Source organism: Scomber scombrus, chromosome 4 (genome assembly GCF_963691925.1).
Source record: "Scomber scombrus chromosome 4, fScoSco1.1, whole genome shotgun sequence".
Classification (NCBI taxonomy): Eukaryota; Metazoa; Chordata; class Actinopteri; order Scombriformes; family Scombridae; genus Scomber; species Scomber scombrus.
Window position 1 is genome coordinate 14,840,825 of NC_084973.1, and position 20,099 is coordinate 14,860,923.

General features: G+C 40.2%; 1 protein-coding gene across 1 annotated transcript; it reads left to right on the forward strand.

The window, feature by feature from the left end:
* The first annotated feature begins 811 nt into the window (after positions 1–811).
* Positions 812–16,086, forward strand: LOC133979224 (junction-mediating and -regulatory protein-like). Its single transcript, XM_062417706.1, has 10 exons — positions 812–2,069; positions 5,612–5,785; positions 12,489–12,639; positions 13,256–13,425; positions 13,547–13,712; positions 14,001–14,170; positions 14,586–14,660; positions 14,764–14,859; positions 14,950–15,496; positions 15,599–16,086. Exons 1-10 carry the CDS (start codon positions 1,275–1,277, stop codon positions 15,904–15,906), a joined length of 2,652 nt encoding a protein of 883 aa, XP_062273690.1. The 5' UTR covers positions 812–1,274; the 3' UTR covers positions 15,907–16,086.
* The last annotated feature ends 4,013 nt before the right edge of the window (positions 16,087–20,099 follow it).

Genomic DNA, 20,099 nt, shown 5'->3' on the forward strand with positions numbered 1-20,099 from the left:
TGCATGAATCACACATCAGTAATAGCCACAATTTAGACATGATGCATGATGATGCAGATACAGAAAAATAGAAATGCATGGCAAAGACAGCATATTGTCAATATTTTAGAGACCTCTCCCCCCAAATCATGTTTTCAGGAGAGCTCATGTCTTATTAAGAGGAGCCACAATCCCCCTGCCTCTTTATTAGTTCATTCCCTGGCTGAATTGTACCAAAATCTTACAAATTAATATGAATTAATATTGATTTACCTCTTGTATGCATGTATGTTTGGTTAAGAAGCCTCATTATTGTTGTTTTTCCACCCATGCATGCTGTTGCTGATGCTGCAGCTAGAAACTCTCTGCAAAACATCCCACACTGCTCAACATGAAACGTCAGCACGTCTCTACGTGCCCTACTGAAGTTGAGATTCTGATGTTGCCTTCACTTGCCCCTCGGAATCTATACATAGTCTATAGACTCCCCGATCAACAGCTGGTCTTCGCCATATCTCGTAAGACTGCAATTCAATTGTTTTGTTATTTTTTATTTAGACAGCTTGAAATAATAAGAATGGCATGATTTGTAACGTATCAGATGGATCGTGGTAATAGCAATGAAATGTTAGTGGCTGCTAATCATCTTAAAAAGTCACGGATACACCTGCTGTAGTGACAAAATAATGAGGAGAGCTCGTCTCAGATATTAATCTGATTGTTATGTTTTGGTAAATAATCTAGGCATCGTCCTAATCGTATTCATGGCCACTTTGTCTGGACTACTCATGCAGTTTAATGGAAATACCCACATTTATTTCACCATGAAGGCAACAGTTATTTTACGTATGTGGTGGTCTTGCTGAGCGAACGATGAAGAAAACATAGGCTACTGTTATCACAGCTGAGATGATGCCAACCTTTCCGCAGACAGTGGGACTGGACGAAGCCAGGTGTCATACTCATTTATGGCGTCAGTCTGCTGTATTTGAACGATGTACGCAGCTGCTTTTGCATCCCGCTGTTACTTTGTGGTGAGAAGGCACAAATTCAGCCAGACATCGGAGTTGATGGAAATGACAGCGCACTGCTCCAAATTCATCCGCTTGAGCGAAGGAGGATAGCCCGACAGGCGGACACATCCTCGTGTTTTGGTGTTTTTAAACACAACAACAACAACAACAACAACAACAACAACAACAACAACAACAACAACCGCCCTGCATCCATCCGACTCCCACACAGCCAGACTCAGCAGTAAAATCGTCGCATTTGTGTCTCATCACTTTGCAAAGATGTCCTTCACAATGGAGGATAATTTGGAGTCGGGGTGGGTGGCTGTGCGCCCTAATGCGTTTGAGGAAAAGGAGAAGCATAAATTTGTTTTTATCGTCGCGTGGAATGAGGTGGAGGGTAAATTTGCCATCACGTGTCATAACAGGACGGTGCAGAGGAGAAGCTTTGGCAGCAGGGAGGCAACCAGTCAGGATGGGGACAAAACAAAATGGCCCGGAAGTCCGTGCAGGGATAAAGTGTCCAAAGGAGCCTGCATGGAGGCCAAAAACAGGTCTCCTTCCGTGACAGCATCAAAACAAAGTCCTGTCAAAACTGTGATCAAATCTGCGCCATCCCCCTTCAGTCCTGACACAGAGGTGTTGAGGTCACCAAAAGAGGACCAGCTGTCCCCTTCACTGGACAGCTTGGACCTGGAGGAGCTGGACAGTCTATGCAGGGAGGACTGCAGCTGGGCAGGGCTTTTTTCCTTTCAGGACCTGCGGGCGATCCACCAGCAGCTGTGCTCGGTGAATTCGGACATGGGACCCTGCCTCCCGGTCTTTCCAGAGGAACCATCCGGGATGTGGACGGTGCTGTTCGGTCTGGCTGAGGTGTCAGAGAGCGAAATGGATGAACTGTGTTACAGTTTACATGTGTACCTGGGCCACGCGCTCGATACTTGTGGCTGGAAGATCCTGTCGCAGGTGCTGTTCACAGAAAACGACGACCCGGATGAGTACTACGAGAGCCTGAGCGAGCTGAGGCAGTCCGGGCACGAGGACGCGCTCAACCGTGCCACAAAACATCTGCAGGAGGTGAGAGTGTGACCCCACCACAGCACCTCAATGACTCTATCACCTCAATCTGAGCCTGCCTTTAATCATTCACACAGTTGCACATCTGGACAACTGCAGCATCGCGGTTTGGCTGTGCGTTAACACAGCTGGTTCTCAAACCTTCTCACGTCAAAGACCCCTAAACTGACCCAAATTAGACCATGGACCCCCATTTGAAAAGATTGTTGATTTAACTTGTCTTATTACAGAAAGTGTATGAAACATGACCAAAATTGTCACCCATTCTGTCATCGTGAGAAAATAAATGATTCCCCTTTTTGCGGGGACCCCCTGAAATCCCCCTCAGGACACCTGGGGATCTCCGGACCCCTCTTTGAGAACCACTGAACAACCATATTGGTTGTGAGAAAGTATCATGCACTAGCAATTAATCTGAGGTAGACAGTCTTTATTTATCTCCAGTTTACATTTAATACTGATATTTATGGTTTAGAAAAGTAGCATAAAACACTTCATATTTTCTTATTTGGTGAGTTTAAATAATAGTTAAGGTTAAACTTAAATGGTACATACTTTTATTCATCAGACAAAGTTTTGGGTAAACTGAGTGTAGATGTGTTGGCCATCTTCCATTCTGTCAGGAAACTGCATGAACATTTCAGTGACCACGCAAGTTAAGATTAGGTGACATTAATAAAGTAGTACATACCTTAGGTACCTAAATTACCTAAAGCTTTAAAAGAACCATAAATAAGCTATAAACCATAAATCCTCTTGGCAGGCTGAAAAAGTCATACAGCAATTTTGAAGCTATGACAGAAGTATCTTTACATTTTTAAAGGAAGCTGGAAGGATCGATAACACTGCCCAGCTAGTAAGAGAGGATGAATTTGTAAAAGTATGTTGTACCTGTAAGCATGTTCCTCATGGAGTCTTATGCAGCTGCTTGCATACCTGAGAGAGTCAAGTGCACACATGCACAAGACCTGGGTAACAAACTATTTTAATATTTAACAACATTGAGCCACTTAATAACATATGTTACATATCATATTTCTTTCTCTGTCTCTTTTGTTCTTACATTTCATCCGGTCTGTCTCTTGGTGTAAGATGATGTGAGATCACTTATATGCACAGATATATGGATAGATATGTGGCAGAAAGAGACACTAAGACCTTTTTTTCATATCCATGTATCAGTAAAGAATTGCTGATGAATGCTGCTATATTTATTATTAATATTTTTGATTGAATGCATTATTTATTATTTATTATAATGCACTATTTATTCAACAGATCAGCATCAAGTATTCGAACATGCTCATCTTGTAAAGTTAAGTGTGTGCCAGAGGGGGGTGAAAAAGCTGAATACAAGAAATAGAAATACAATCTTCCTAAAAGAGGATTGTCTTTTTAAAGAATATAATATGTGGTGAAAATATTAAAAAATAAACAGCAAATTAGCTTACAGCATGTTACTGTGTTAAAAAACACACCATAAATAATTAAGACTGCCATATTCAGATGTGAGTCTCATGCAGAACATTTACGTACGGATGGAAAAAAGTTGCAGTTATAATAATAACAAACATTTCTGTGAAACACTTCTGCATATGTAATATAAACACACACTAGCACTGATTTGTATCTCAAGTCTTGACACAGACTAACAAACAGTGAAGACAGGATCCGGACACGCTCCAGACCAACTCTTCTTACACACCAGCAGGAGCGAGTTATTGATTAACTGCTCTTAATATAAACAGACATTATATTGATACTCAGTGCCTCTAAACTGGTCCTACTAATCGATGGCATAAATGCAGCCTTGACGTATGAAGCCAGATAGTGAAAGAAGTCCTGTGAGTGAGAGAGTAGTTGTAGGAGAGTGTTAACAGAAGAGTTTACCGTCATTAGCGTTGCAGCATTACTCCTGGCTGTTACTGCATGTGGATGATGGATCAATATTCAAGCTTCCCTGTATCTATGGAACAAATATATTTCAAATGCATGCAGTACTGACCAAGAAAAGGCCATTTTGGTGTAGCCATTTCTTTAAAACCAACATATTAACTGTGAATGCTGCATTTTATAACATCCTACATCCCACTGCATGACCTGAATCCCCTCATAATTTCCAAGTAATGTAAAAGCTATAAACAGTCATATTAAATAACATTTGCCTGAGTTGTTGTTTTATATCCACAGGTCACAGTAGAGTTATTTCTTATTTGTGCTTATATGTGCGTATTGTAACTGTCACTGCCAAAGTAAGAAAGAGTCAAGAGTTAGGGGTTAGATTTGTTTATATGATTTTCTGGCAAAGGCGTTTCCTCTCTGCTCTACTTTTGGCAGTGAAACAAGGCCATGAGTAGCACAGGCGAATCAACCACATGTCATTCCACCCAGTCAGTCCCACACCCACTCTATCCACACACTTCAGAAGTACACACACAGCACATAAAAAAAGATAGAAGACCAGACACAGGAAGCCGCACTGCCCTTCCTGAGTGAAAAAAACCAAACATCTAATAGCAGAGCCATCTTTGTCAGAGAATTTCTGCCAACCAGCCAGAGCTAATCTGCTTCAGTTGTTTCCATAAGTGACAGTCACTGTCTGGGATATCTATTTTGCTTGAAGAAGTATTCATCCTGACGATGGAAGAGGTGTGCTGATCTTATTTGGCTCTTTACCACAGCTCTTCTGTCTGCAGTGACATTGCTCTGCCGTTCATTTAAACAGACTTGCAGTTTGTTGTAAAGTGGGATACACACACACACACACACACACACACACACACACACACACACACACACACACACACACACACACACACACACACACACACACACACACACACACACACAGACTCTGTCCTATTGATCCTCCCACTCCATTTGAGGGCTGAGTTCATGGCTATTTCAGTGCTAGCTTGATTGTTCAGTCAGGCAAAAATGTGTGTGTATTGATCTTGTTCCCAGCAGCTGAAATGACTCTGCTCATTGAGCCTCTGCCTGCATGCTCAGAGACTGCACTCCTATAGTCCTATTATTTACAATTACACAAAACATCCTTTTAGTTTCACAGCAAGGTGCAACTTTTCATACGGTGCCAAATGACGATATAAGATGTTCTTCTGTATACTTTACTGTGACTGGTTAACTTGACTTTCTGACACTGCTGTGACACTATGCTTATCTTTGATGCTTACAGCTAGCAAGAAGATGTTATCCACATTTCTTACACAACAGTCAGCAGACAGCTGGAAAGATATTAAGTGCGTTTGCTTGTTACTCTATAGCCACTTGTGTCTGCCTCTTGCTCAGTGTGCAAGTTTCTCAGTTGTGTGTATCTGAGGCTTCAATAGATGTTTACATTTCTTCCAAAAGAGGTGCTTCCAGCTATCTGGTCGTTTTTTGTCTGGACTTATTTGAATCCCCCTTCTCCCCCTCTACATTTGATGTGGATAATTGCATATTCCAAGTCTCCATATTATTCAGATTTTGTTATATATATGTAGCAACCAAGAAGTAATTTCCTTTCTGTGTACATGATGCAGCTGACGGAGAAGCACAAGGCGGTGGACAGCATGGTGGAGCTGTTGGAACTGTATGAGAAAGAGGACCAGGCCTATGGAGGCTTGCTGGAGGCCTCCACACAGCTGTACCAGTACCTGTTGCAACCCTTCAGAGACATGAGGGAACTAGCTATGCTACGCAGACAGCAGATCAAGGTAATCATTTGCCACTTTCAGTGAAAATTCATGTGTGCTCAAACATCAAAAGAGGCATATCCTCAGAAGATAGAGAGGGCTCCTCCATGTTTTTTTTGGGATTTGTCCCTTTGAAACTAGGTTCTTCAACACAGTTTGGGGACATGTCTGTTTACTCAGTAATTTCAAAAGAGATTTCTCTTTGGCACTTTACAAAGCCTCTTCAACTTTTTTCGACATGCTGACACTAACAAGTATTCAGTATACACACACATACTGTAGATGGTAAGTGGATTTCAGTAATGAAAACATGTGTAATAAACATCATACACATCCAAGTAGGAGAAAGTGACAAACATTGGTGTTTTTGTTATGGAAGTTCAACCTTTTTGTCATAGACCATGTGAAGCATGTAGGGTTTTTTCTGAGTCTAGGAGTTACTCAGACACTATGCTTAACTAGCATACATGGGAAGCTGGCCACCATGCAGATGAGTCTATTGATTCAGTGATGTATTTCTGTATTTCCCTACAGGATTGGTCATTAAACACAATGGATTTTCATCGGAAATTCTCATGCCTCTTAAAATAGGGTCAGCTCTGCATGTGTATGTTTACTGTGATGTATCATGCAAAATGAATCCCCTGTTATATTCTCATGAGATGCTTTATGTTTGAAACACCAATGGGTGGTTGATGAGATGTGTCTAATTTCAGCGAAAAGAGGGAGGCTGATGATTGGATAGATGATGGACGGGCTTTGTTCAGTCAATGCAGTGCTGATGGCACATTTATATATTTAGCTCAGTGACAAACACAGCACATCAGTAAAATAAATCTCATGAACACACACACACACACACATATATATATATATATATATATATATATATATATATATATATATATATATATATATATATATATATATATATATATATATATATGTGTGGGTGTATACACACATACACACACACACAGACACACACACACACGCACACACACGCACACACTCAAAGCAACACAAAAAGCTTTTCCCAACCTTGGAATAGTAGCCATAGATCTCCAATTTCCTGCAGTCTCACATAGACATGAATAAGTCATGTTGCATGTGGTCCTATAGGTTTACTGCAAGAACAGGCTGATGCTGACACACCAGGATTAGTGGGCATGCAGCAGAAATGGAAAGATGGAGAGTGTAGTTAGAGACCTTTCAGATTTAGGTGAGTGTTGTAAATTCTAATTGCTTTGGGGAGGCGAGAAGCTCCAGGAATGTAAGCGTTTATTTTTTAACAGTATTACAAATCTTGTAACAACGGCAAAATTATTGAATTTCTTTCCAATGAAATTTCATTACGTTTCATTTATAAAATGTTTTTTCTGTAAAGTTACTAATAACTAAACCTGCCCAATATTAGATGGGAGTAAAGACTACAATACTTTGTTCTGCATAGCAGTTGAGCAGAAGTACAAGTATAAAGTAGCATGAAATGGAAATACTTAAGCTAAGGTCAAGTAAATCAAATGTGTACGTACAGAACTTGAGTGTATGTGTTTATCGACTTTCCACAATCGGCTGACAGAATATACAAACAAACCTAATCTAACAGATAAAATTGAATGTGTCCTAATAAAACATAAGCTATAGTTATACTGAGGTAGTATACTTTTAGTTGTATACTTTTTTTAGTTGAGAAAGCTGATGCGAAAATCTCAGTTCATCAAATAGCATTTCGTCATTACTTAAACTTAGCTTAATCTTCCACTGTCACCATGCTTTTATAAACAGTTTTTACTGCAGTAAATCAAGTTTGCTCGGAAACATGTTAGCACAAGTAAACCCTGAGAGGATGAGAAAAGCTACAGGTCCCACCGAGATTTGAACTCGGATCGCTGGATTCAGAGTCCAGAGTGCTAACCATTACACCATGGAACCTCCTACCAACATGTTGAAAGGAGAGAGGTCCTTAAAATGGACTTCCGGGTCTATTTATAGTCTTCAGTGTACTTGAGGTGCAGCACAGCTTTCTCAAACTATTTTTCCCTTTTAATATTCTTAGTTGTGAGTTTATTTGCCTTTCTCTGTTACTTTTAGCTAGTCACAAATTCACTTGTAAATTAAATTAAATTAATTTTAATCTTGCCAATGATCCAATGTTATAAAACACAATACAATAATACAAAAATGCCTTAACCTCCTAATCAACTAATGCATATTAATAGCTGCTCAGAGAACTCTTTTACATTTTAGGAAGTTTGTCGTCCTCAGTATCGAGGCAAGACTGGCAGGGTTGAACGGATAATATATTTGTACTTTCCATGTAACAGTGGCACATATGTATGTATCGAAGAGATTTTTTCTTTCAGAAGCAAGTGTCCATTGTTATCTGTCAACAAGTTAACAACAATATATGACTTTCGTCATATATATATTGTCTGGTTTGACTAACAGGAAACAAGCTGTAGGCCAGTGAAAATGAGGAGCCTTTACTCTGAGGAACTTCAGTATATAGTGTGGTGAAGTAGAAATTCATTGTATTGTACCATACTATCACATGAGGGTGAACCTTTTCAATATGTAGATTCATTCTCAAAATGTGTGACCCAGTGTTTACTGCCTTCATCCTGTTCAGTACAAACTGACTCATGGGGTGACATACCTTAAATGAGTTATTCTGAAAGAGTACGTGAAAAACACAATTGTGAGTCGACTGGTGCTCAGTCTCGTTACTGTTAACTGCTAGGCCTACAGTTTATATACCCGCAGGTGATCTCCTGCCTTTTATACTCAAAGTAGAACTATTGAATGGGGGGTATCTTTAAAGATACAAAAGAAATTTCATATACATAAAATGATGTTACAGGTGAGTGGGCAAATACACATAAATACCCTATATGTCACTTATGAATGATCTTTTCAATATTACTAACAAATGTTATGAATAATGTAGATTAAATTTTGTGGTTTTCATGGTAACCAGTTATTTTTGATAAGGAAAATCCTATTAAGATTGTTGGACTCAGAGTGTCAAACATGACACCACAGAACTACTTTATTCTGATACTCTCGTATTGTTGTGTTTTGCTTTTTTCTGTCTTTTTCAGTGTGTTCTGTATAGAGGTGTGTTGTATAAAAACGCCTTCTCAAAGAAATCTACAAATCCACTTAATTGTTGTGAAAGTGAAAATTAACAATGTGAAATGAAGAGAGAGGAAAGGCCACAGTGAAATGTATGGCCGTAATATGCGCCAGATGAGCCAATCATTGTGTCACATTTTTTCACTGTGTAACTTCTTGTGCTAGTAATAAATGGAATCTTTACTTACTGTATTTGTTAGTGTGCAGAGAATCTCAGTCCAACTACATCTCATGTAGTTGGACTGTTGTTTTTGGCTCAGACACCCAACACCAACTTTTCAAAGGCCTTGATTTAAGAGCCAAAACACTGACTGTTTTAAACAGTATACCTTATCAGGCTCAGCATGTTAGCATTGGCATTGCGAGCCTGTTACCGTACTGATTGTAGCATTTAGCTCAAAGCACCACTGTGCCAAACTACATCCTCACAGAGCAGCTAGTATAGCAATAAACTCTTAAAGTCTTGAAGGTTTTCATTTAAAAGGTTGCTCCACTAAATGTTACTGTAACACAAATGATTGGAATTAAAACCCAGAGGTGTAAAATTAGACTATGCATAGGAATGCAGAAAGATCAAAGATAAAATGAGCACTGGTATCCTGACATCATCGAATTGCAGTGGTACATTATACTGGTGCACTGCTGAGTTGTGCAATATGAACAGAGGTGCAGCAAGGTGACGTGGGGTCAGACAGGAATGTAACTCTACCCTATGCTGCTTACTTTCCTTCTTTGTTCTGTAGTCTGTTTTCCTCTTATAATTTTTCCCCCCAGATTTGTATCATTCATGAAATATAGTTTCTCTGTCTTGGCTCTATTTTTCTATGAGTCATGATACATTATAGTTTGCTCTTATGGAAAAAAGATCCACAAATTGAAAGAGGGAGTCTATAATGCTGCAAAAGATTACAGTAAAGAACATCATAACAAAAATGAAAATAGTTTTATTATTTGCAATATCTGTTTTCTGTGTTAAGTATAAATGGTCATTACGCTTTTGTCAGCATGTTGAAAATGTAGTTTTTGTTGACCTAACACTGACATTGATATTTAAATTCAATTAATATTGAAAGTGTGTGCATGTGTGTTAGAGTGTAACATGATAACATTTACTGTGTACTGTCACTGCCAGTGCTGCTGTATGTGGAAATGTACTGTAACTCCCTCTCCAGGCTCACTTTCTGAATTTGCCTCTGACAGTGTGCTACTATTATCATCAGTGAGACTGCATTGGCTCTACTTTGCACACAGGAGCTTTTAAAACCCTTTTCTTGGCCTTGCTCGGGCCTTGTTCTTCCTATTCAGCTGACTTTTCAGGATCTGTCTTGGTTCTTTGGTTAACACCACTGACTTTGGCGCAGGAGATTGGTTGTTTGATTCCCGGTGAGGGTGGGGTAACAAATATCCAGCGTGGACCCTTGGGTAAGGTCCGTGATGAGTGAAACTGCAGGCGTCTAAGATGCACGTCAGATGTTGAGGAACCAGGGCAATCTGATAAGAAATAAGCTACTGGAACGAATGCAGAGGAAATGGAAATGTTGCAATGCTACTATACAAGTAACTCCAGTGAGAGGGGTAACACGCAGAGCTTGTGGGATATATAGAAGCTTCGAAACCCACCATCTAAACTAACAAAGATATAACATGAGATTCCGAGATTGGGTATCAAGCCCCAAAGCCTTACAACACAGGAACGGGAATGTTTTTTTGTCAAATACCAGCTTTATTTATTTTATGAAGAACTCTTCATATGCGCATTTTCATGTTCTTTCAAAACTGGCGAGAGTTTGAAGTAAGATATCACCAAAGGCATCACACAGGCTCAACTTTGATTACAAATTAGTTATATGAATCAACTTTGAGCCTGTCTTTCTAGCTCAGAGTAACCAAGAATAACATAAAAAAAATCATTTTAATTATCTATCCTACATACAGCTCTACTGTGCCCACTTCACCATAACACTGCTCTGACAAATCACTGTAGAGGCCCCTTGGATTTATAGATCAAGACGCAGAGAGTTTCAAACGGGTGTCGATTTATTTTCTTTCTCTCAACAAGCACCATTCACCGTGAAAACTACAGAATAAAACAGAAAAAATACAAAATGCTTCTCTGTAGTTTCACAAATAATTCACACATAAATCATGTTCACATATTAATCATGTTTACACCCAATACAAATAATTGTAACCAACTAATACCGATAAAATATGAAATGAAATGTTTTTAAGCTATTATGACAAGTATATCACATGCTTCTTTTAAATGAAATACAATATATTGTAATTGTTCACAGAAAGAATATATTGCTTTTATCCTTACATATGCAATTAACTAATAAACAAGTAATGATATTCTTCTTTCTTAAACAATATCCTATCTAATAATAATACACACTCCACATTTTTCATACCTCATTCCGCTCTACAAGGGCGCTAATTAAAGAGTTTCCGCCTTCAGCTAGCATGCTCTCTAGCTCGACACACACACCTCACAGTTCGGAGCTCTTAGAAAATAACAGGTACGAACAATACAAAAATAATAAGGTAAATCACAATGTAAACTATTTCCTTACAGGATTCAAACAGATGAACATGATAAATAACTAATGTGTTTACAAGTTTTTACCGTTGCTCCGACGATGCCTTAGCACAACATTGAGAGTGTAGCAGGAAATGTAACATCACCAAAACCTCAGAAGAAGAAAACTGCGCTCTTCAAAATAAAAGCGGAACAGACCACAAGGTGGCACTGTAGGCTTACAATGTCTTGTTAACACATAAAAACAATATTGTGTAGGAGAATATTAATGAAATTTATCAGACATTTACAATCACCACATATCAATCATGCTATCAAGTGGTATTTACATATTTACAAAGAGACATGATTAATAAGACATGAGCATGTTATAGAGAAACTTGTCACATTGTGTCAGAAAATGTAATTAAGAAAGTCTGTCTAATACAAAACAACTAGACGGTATTGTTTCTTCAGTGCACAAAGTCAATTTGAATTGCCTCATTTTACAATATGTACAGCAATACAAGATCCTCTATCCTTAGAGCCTCGATTTGAATAAGTGAAAACTCCTTAAAAAAACTTTAACAGGGAAAAAATGGAGGATATGCTCAGGAAGAGCAACAGGAACAGGGAGCTTTGAGATTTTCGTAAAGGCAGATAATATTGGTTGCATTGTATAGTTAATTTCCAAAGTACCAAAAAGAAGCATCTTCCTGAATGTGGGTTGTCACCATAGAGACATGAATCCCTTATATCTCAACATTTGATATCATTGCAATATTAATATCTTGCACGCTCATATCTAGATATAGATTAAAAAAAAACATATATCGTTCAGTCCTAGGAGCTACTCTTTCTAGCATTTTTATCACTTTGGATAAAGCCCTTGTTATCCCATGATCCTCCAACTTTTGATATCCACATACTCAACATATCTCTTAGATCTTTGGACTATATTTTTCTCAGGATAAATCTTTGTCATCGTCCCTAATTGTTGCTATTGTGGCGTTCTTGATACTTTATTGTACCAATAAATGATCAAATATTGTCCTCTTTCAACAGATCTCTCTGGAGAATGACTATTTGGGCCCAAGGCGGATTGAAGCTCTAAAAAAGGAGGACTCCGACTGGCAGAAGAAAGCTCAGGAGGCAGTCCTCAACATCCAGGAGTTTACTGTAAAATACTTTGAGACCACTGCCAGAGCTCAGAAAGGTACAGTGTGCTGTGACTGTCACTGTCAATGTTAAGTCAGTAAAGCAGCAGTGGAATGACTCTATTAGACACACACATACACATACACACCCAGCAAACTGGCCTGCTATTGACCTGTGTGTGGTTTTGAAAGCCAAGGCTAATGTGATTTGGTATTAATGAGGCAGTGTAGACAGCCGTGCTTTGACAGAGATGGGGAAACAAGGACACCCTATTGATCAGATAGTTCTGCTGTGCTGGGTTACTCTACAATGTGCTCATGTTATCTGAGGTTTTCTCCACCACTGATTGGTCCATTTATTATCTGGCACTTACATCAAAAATAAATGAGTGGCGTTATATGCAAACTGGAATAGGAGATGTTGTAATATCCAAATGTGGCCAATAGATGTCTCCCTGCTTCAACTTTATTGTGAGAATGCTTTTCTCCTGTGAGTCCTTACTCATCACATTCAAAGAAAAGAAATTGTGGGTGACATGCAAACTCACTGTACCAGATGGGTGATTGTTTGATTGTGTTGGTGACGCACATTCACATGAGCACCAGTCACTCTCAACTGTGAAGTTTCACTAAGCTGTGTGAACGTTTCCCTTTTGTTTGTGCGTGTATCTGCAGGAGTGTATGAGCGTATGAAGGTGGACCAGCGTAAGTTTGGGAAGGCTTCGTGGACAGCAGCGGTGGAGCGCATGGAGAGACTCCGCTACTCTGTCGCCAAGGAAACCCTGCAGCTCCAGAGAGCCAGGGAGATCTGTCTGGAACAGAGGAAACACACACTTCGAGATGAGGTGTGATCATAACACACAACACTAAATAATACTCCAAACATGTACGCACAGATGTAAACACACACCGTCTCTCAAACACACGGTTGTTCTGTGACTTTGTTTTTTTGTCCCATCCCATCAGATGCAGAGCCTGTGTAGCAGTGAGGATGCAATGGCCCTCTTAGACCACATGGAGTCAAAGTACTATGAGCTCCAGCTCCAACTGTATGACATCCAGGCTGAGATCCTACAGTGTGAAGAGCTTCTTCTCACTGCTCAACTAGACAGCATCCGCAGACAGATGACAGGCATGACTTAAATTTAAGCAGAATTTCAAATATTAGTGTAGCTACTCACTGACAAATTGCATCTATTTTTGAGATGATATGCATCATCTAGTTTTTAGGTGGGTCCAGACAAGACACTGCATTTCACAAACTATTCACTACTGAGGACTGAGCATAAACTTGTTGCAAGACATTTAAAATATAGAATTATCATTGCTGTGTTTTTTGAACACATGCTAGATATGGACATGTATGTATTGTCACTATGTCTTTATATTAGTGTCTGTGTGCTTGTACTTGTGTTTTCAGAGCGTCAGGATGAGGTGGTTTACTATGACACCTTTGAAAGTGCAGATGATATAATAGAGGACGATACTGCGGAGAGGGAAGAGCTGCGCAAACTTCAGGTCAGCGCTCGACAGCTGGAGGCACGAAGGGGGCGCATCACTGCCAAGCGCTCCTATCTGAGGAACAAGAGGGTGTGTACACCTTACACACACACTTATTTTCATTCTTGAAATGTATCCTGGATTCTGCTTACCATTAGAGCATATTTATTCAGGGTGTAAAATGGTCTGTTTATTTTGTACTATGTTTTATTGGAATTTATATCAAAGCAGAAAGTGACCCTCAAAACCTTTCTGTTTAGCTTTCCTGCCACGTATTTTATCAAGAAACATCTAAAAATATAGATTGTTATTCAAGTGAAAGCCTCTCCGACCCCCTTGTTGTTGATCATTGTTCAAAAAATGTCCCCTGACTGGGTTGTCTCTTGTAAGAACAACAAGGAAACAAGAATCATAGGACAGTTTCCATTGTGTATTATTGTTAGCAGTATGCATGATACTGTATGGATCAGTGTGTTGATGTGTTTTCTTTCCCGTCCTTCGGCAGGAGATCTGTGTATCAAACCACACTCAGAAGCAGCAGAAACGTCAAACCATCCAGAAAGACTCCGTATTGTACCAGGTTTTACATGTTGATGCTTTTTAAAATTTTATTATAATAATGTGACTGTATACCTGTAAAGCATTAGTTACCCTCTTTTCCTCTACATCTCATCATTTTCTAGCTGAAAAATGAAGAAGAGGAAGATGAGGAGAGAAAGAATAGCAGAGTTAGTCAAGAGAGACAGAGAACTCTGGATAGACTACGCACTTTCAAACAAGTATGTGCCTTCTTATTAACTGTAAATATCAGGGCATATTTCCCTTTTTACCACTGATTGACTTCTGTGTCTCTGTGTGTCTTTTCCCAGCGTTACCCAGGTCAGGTGATACTGAAGTCTACTCGCCTACGTGTGGCCCACACAAGAAGGAGAGAGCGAGGGAGGATTATGGAAATGGGTGGTGGGAGCGAGAGACAGGAGCGTGTGGACACTGTTTGTGTCCAGACGCAGGGCCAGCCTCTGTGTCTCAGTACCAGCGTGCAAACGGACCCCAGCCCCAGCTCCACACTCACCACCCAGCCCGTTACAGCCTTCACAGCATCACTTCCACCGCTGCCAGTGCCCAGCCCTGCAGACTCCTCCTGCTCTCCCTGCTCCCTGTCCTCACTGCTGGCATCACCCATGTCTCCTCCTCCTCCACCTCCCCCTCCTCCTCCCCTCCCAACAAGGGAGCAGTTGTCACCCTCCGGTAGCCCAGGCCGCCAGGGGCAGAAGGCTGAGGAAAAAGGTGCAGCAGACGAGCTCTGTCTCTCCCCACTCGGCCCATTCATCCCTCGCTTCTTTGACAGCAGCCAACTGGAGAGTGCACGAAAAAAGCTGAGGAAGATTCCAGAGTTTGAGGCCCAGAGCAGAAGAGGTACTGGGACCATTTAGCACCATAGTAGTTTCTCAGGTCTCAATCAGTTTAGCTTACATCAGCAAATCACAGCCTGTCTTCTTCTTCTCCTTCTGTGTACAGTGAGCTCACCTATGGACGAGGTGCTGGCCTCCCTGAAGAGAGGCAGCTTTCACCTGAGAAAAGTCGACCAGCGGTCCCTGCTTCCTGCCAAGGGTGACGATGACCCCAACAGCATCTTAGCTCAGATCCGCAAGGGGGTCAAACTGAGGCAAGTCCCCCAGAAAGAGAAAAAAGACCATGAAGAGTTCCTAACCTCCACTGACCCTCTGACCAGGAGCATCCATGAGGCTCTGCGTCGCATCAAAGAGGCCTCTCCAGACTCTGACTCAGATGACGATGGGCTGGCCGGCCCAGACTGGGAAAGCTAGGGTTTGAAGGGTCAAACACAACAAATAAAACACACAGGGATGCTTGCACCCTCTGCACACACTGCACTGTAATGCACTGTGTGTGCTCTGCGCTGTACTACACACACACACACACACACACACACACACACACACACACACACACACACACACACACACACACACACACACACACAAACACACACACACACACACACACACACACACACACACACACACACACACAGAGTTACTCACTCGCACACAAGCAGACACAGCCCAGTCACATATGTACCCAGTGACTTTACCAGGGCCTGAGTCATACTGAATATCACCAACTCACCAAATGCTCCAAAGGTCTATGGTCAACCTGTTCATCCGTTTTGTTTTTACGCACTGCATCGACCATCATGACAGACATTGTTGTTTATTTCTACTGTATGTTATTCTGGTTTTATTTCTATAATCAGACTGTAATGATGCCATGTTTATTTGTATTTTTCAATTGTACTGTCAAAAAGCTCTGCACCGGCCCTTTGTGGCTACATGAACAGTCAGAAATTCCACATACCACAGTTTTTATCAACACACTGCACTGACAGTTATTTGTGAAAATGAAAACCTCATACAGAAATCTATGAGTGTTGTGAGGTGTGTGATCTTTTCTTCTCACTCCAAAGCATTAGAGCATGAGAAACTGTAACTGTAACAAATCTATGTAATGAGTATGGTTTGTAATTTAGGGTCATGCAGGAGATTGAAAACACAGAAGATTTGAACTGGGATCACTGGATTCATATGTGGAGTGTTAACCATGAAACGTCACCTACGTCGACACCTTTAGCTCTCCTCTATTTTTATCAGTGTCCTATGACTGTGCTGCACAGCTGGTGTTGTCCTGTCACATGTAGGTACGGTGGTGTCAGACAGTATAAGGACCGCGCTTGTCTCATCTGACTGTAAATCCTTTAGTCTGTCATACAAGATTCATGCCCTTCCCCCCTTTGTCCTCCTACACCCTTCACCTCCCCCAACTCTCACACCCTCTGTGGGTGAGGGAATGTGTATCGACCCATCTGTTCAACAGCAGCATATTGCCAGGCTGGTGGGAGATATGAAGAGCCACGAATTAGGTTTATCATTTGGTGCCACATCTAACTAGTAGGATAGGTTCATTGGAGGGGTCCTCAACAAGAGTTTCTGTAGCAAGGAGGGGGTCATGGTTAGTGTCAGCACTCTTTGTAAAGTGTGGGTGGACTTGGTTGGTGATTCCCGAGCTTCGTGTATGTGGGAAAGTCACGGAAGAGCTGTGAGACCGGTCACGCTTGTTTCAATGATGGATGGTATGTGGGAGGTTAGATTCTCTCAGCGCTGCAGGGAGTCACTGTGGGCTGTGTAGCAGGCAGTTGTGATTGATGCCATTTCTCCTTCCATCGTATTCACTTTATCTCCTCTATTGCACCTTTTCTAATTTCTTTCACTTAGTGGGCAGAAACACACAGTAGGAGGCCTGTTACTCACAGTGCTAGAAGTGAAAACACGCTCATGCACACATGGACTCACACATTGAACTCACAGGCAACATGTGCAGAAATATTAGTGGCAAAGTGAGTCTAAAGCCTCAACTTCTAAATCTTTTTGTCATAAATAGTTTCAGCGCTTTTATGACACAGTACAAATCCTGAATCACTTTATCTGTACAGTAACAACTTTTCGTTATTTGTTTTTTCTCTCTCTAGTAGTTGAGTAAGATTAAAAGCACTGAACAACATGTAGAATTGAACCTGGAGAAGTGTGGAGTACACAGGACAGTATGAGAGGACCAGTGGGATGCTTGATAGCACAGGAAATCACACAAACATACATGTTAACATGAAGCAAAAAAGATGTGGATTCATAAACTAAGCTCTGACTGGAACCGCTTCAGCATGAACTGTCTGTGCTTTTTGTTTTCCTATGCTTGCATTGAGAGCCTGTTGCAAAAGAATGCCTATTCACACATTAATCATGAAACAGGCACTAATGTAGAAAGAACGGGCAGTAAAGTATACGTCACATTATACAGCTCGAAAATAGCTCAGTGCTAAAGAGAGTTTATTATTTTCCCAGCTGTTCAAATCTGAGGCACTTTTACATGTCTTCTATGACTGTCAGCACAATGTTCTTCCATGATACCTTCTTCATGTTGCATGACTCAAAGTTTTTCAAAAGATCTTAGTACTAAGGTTCACGTTGCTCCACAAGAAGAACAATCACCAACAAGGTACTCAAAACTTCTGGGAAACACCTTTGCTACGAACAAACTGACTGACCTGAGAAACACTGTCATCTGTTTTACATTGACCTTCATCTATTAATAACTTTAACACAGCTTGTTTGTCAGCTATAACATTTGTAATTTGCATCATATTTCATTGCTTTGTTTTTTATCCAGTTTCTTCTTAAGCATTTCCAGCCAAATCGTTTTGTGATGTGTTTGCTTCTGAACATTTCCTATATGTAGACCTGTTATCCATACAGGCTGACTATATGACCCTCTGTCTGAATAATCCTCAGTCAATTGAGAAGTGCAATATCAATATAAAGGAATACACAAAAAAAAAGATGTATCTACTTAAATGTCATGAGTTCAGACTGATCAATGGCTGAGCGATGGACTTATTAAAATGCTACAGTTGTTTTCACACACTTGTGTGTGGACACACTGTCCCAACAATACCTTTTTGCCTTTAGTCTTACCATTTTCATTTATTCCATTTTTTTTTTTAAATTGACCTTTCCCCTGCATTTGAATAAAATCTTGTGAAGCAAATTATGTGATTGTCTGTTTTACTGATGAATGTTTGAGGTTAATAGAGAGCTTTAAAACAGAACAAAGGCGATTTGCACACACTGAATTCTGCGGGCACTGTATTTGAATATAAAACAGCACATTTCTCAGTTCTCAGAGGTGCGTTCTCAGCCTGGTAGGGCTGTCTTTGTTTGAATTCAACAAAGGGTTTAGTTTGGCTGAAGCACCAACAGGTGTGTCTCCTGATCTTTTTCACCAGCATTTGGTAAATCCTTTCACCTGCAAACACACACATCTCACCAGTCTACAAACATCATTAGCCTGAGGTACCTCTTTAATGTCATGAGTTCAAAATTACTTTAAATAGTCAAAAATATTGCCAGTCTTCTCATACCTCTAAATACAATAATAATACCTACATTAAATACCATAAGTTACAAAACAGGAGAATGAAAAGCTTCTTATCCACTACTGTACAAAGGCATTCATTAACAATAGCATTAATATTAAGGTATTCCATCTCTGTCATTCGACTGTCAAAGTTAAACCAGAAAGAAAAAGGTGGGTAACATTTCCCTTTACATGGGTCTTATTCCAGTGTATTAACCTGTGTAACTAACTACAGACAATATGTTAGGTACAGAATTATGCTGTGCTAGTACTTAATGCAAATCTCTTGATATATAATATAGTTACAATGGTGTAATAACACAGTGCAAACAAGGTGCTCGATTGTAATGTAAGATAAGAACTTAAAGGTTGCAGCATCTCATGTAAGGACAAAGATTTTAAGAAATTTAGTGACTTTGATTTCAAAGGCAGAGATTTAAAGATGCAGCCTTGGATCAGGACTGGAGCTGCTTTATAAGAATACATTTCAGTACAGTGTGCGTTTACATTGTGTTGTTACGCATTTTGAATATATATTGAAGAGGTTTTCATTGTTTACCTACAAACTATATACTCTATAATGACTATGCAGTACTTTTCCAGGGGTTAATACACAACAATAAGCCAGTGCAGGGTGTTACTGCATTTGAGTTATCCTCCCTTTCATTTACAATGCTGTTATGAGTAGAAAGTTGTCTTATACAGTTCTATAATTATATCACCAGTATTATATCCTGTGTAAAAAAGAGTAGAAACTGAGTACAGTTCTGTATTCACCCGTGAGGAGTGAAAATCTGCGGCCAGTTTCACTGAGAGTGGAGTTTTACGAACACGTAGATGACACTCTATAAGCCCTTCGTGATGCACTACTTTGACCAGACAGGGCTGCCACACAGGTTCGCGGTCAACAGTAGTACACTTTCTGTCAGACAGGGGAGATCGGCTGAGTTGCATTTGACATATCTGCATGAGTCCACTGAGTAGAGTACCTGATAGAGTTAGATAGAGGTGTCGTATAGAGCCTGTCTGGTAT

What these genes read in the sequence shown, in the direction of transcription:
- LOC133979224 (XM_062417706.1), top strand. Translation starts at nt 1,275, where the DNA reads ATGTCCTTCACAATGGAGGATAATTTGGAGTCGGGGTGGGTGGCTGTG. An exon ending in CACTGCCAGAGCTCAGAAAG is followed by an intron (nt 12,640 to 13,255) that starts GTACAGTGTGCT and finishes GTGTATCTGCAG; the next exon opens with GAGTGTATGAGCGTATGAAG. An exon ending in CATCCGCAGACAGATGACAG is followed by an intron (nt 13,713 to 14,000) that starts GCATGACTTAAA and finishes TTGTGTTTTCAG; the next exon opens with AGCGTCAGGATGAGGTGGTT.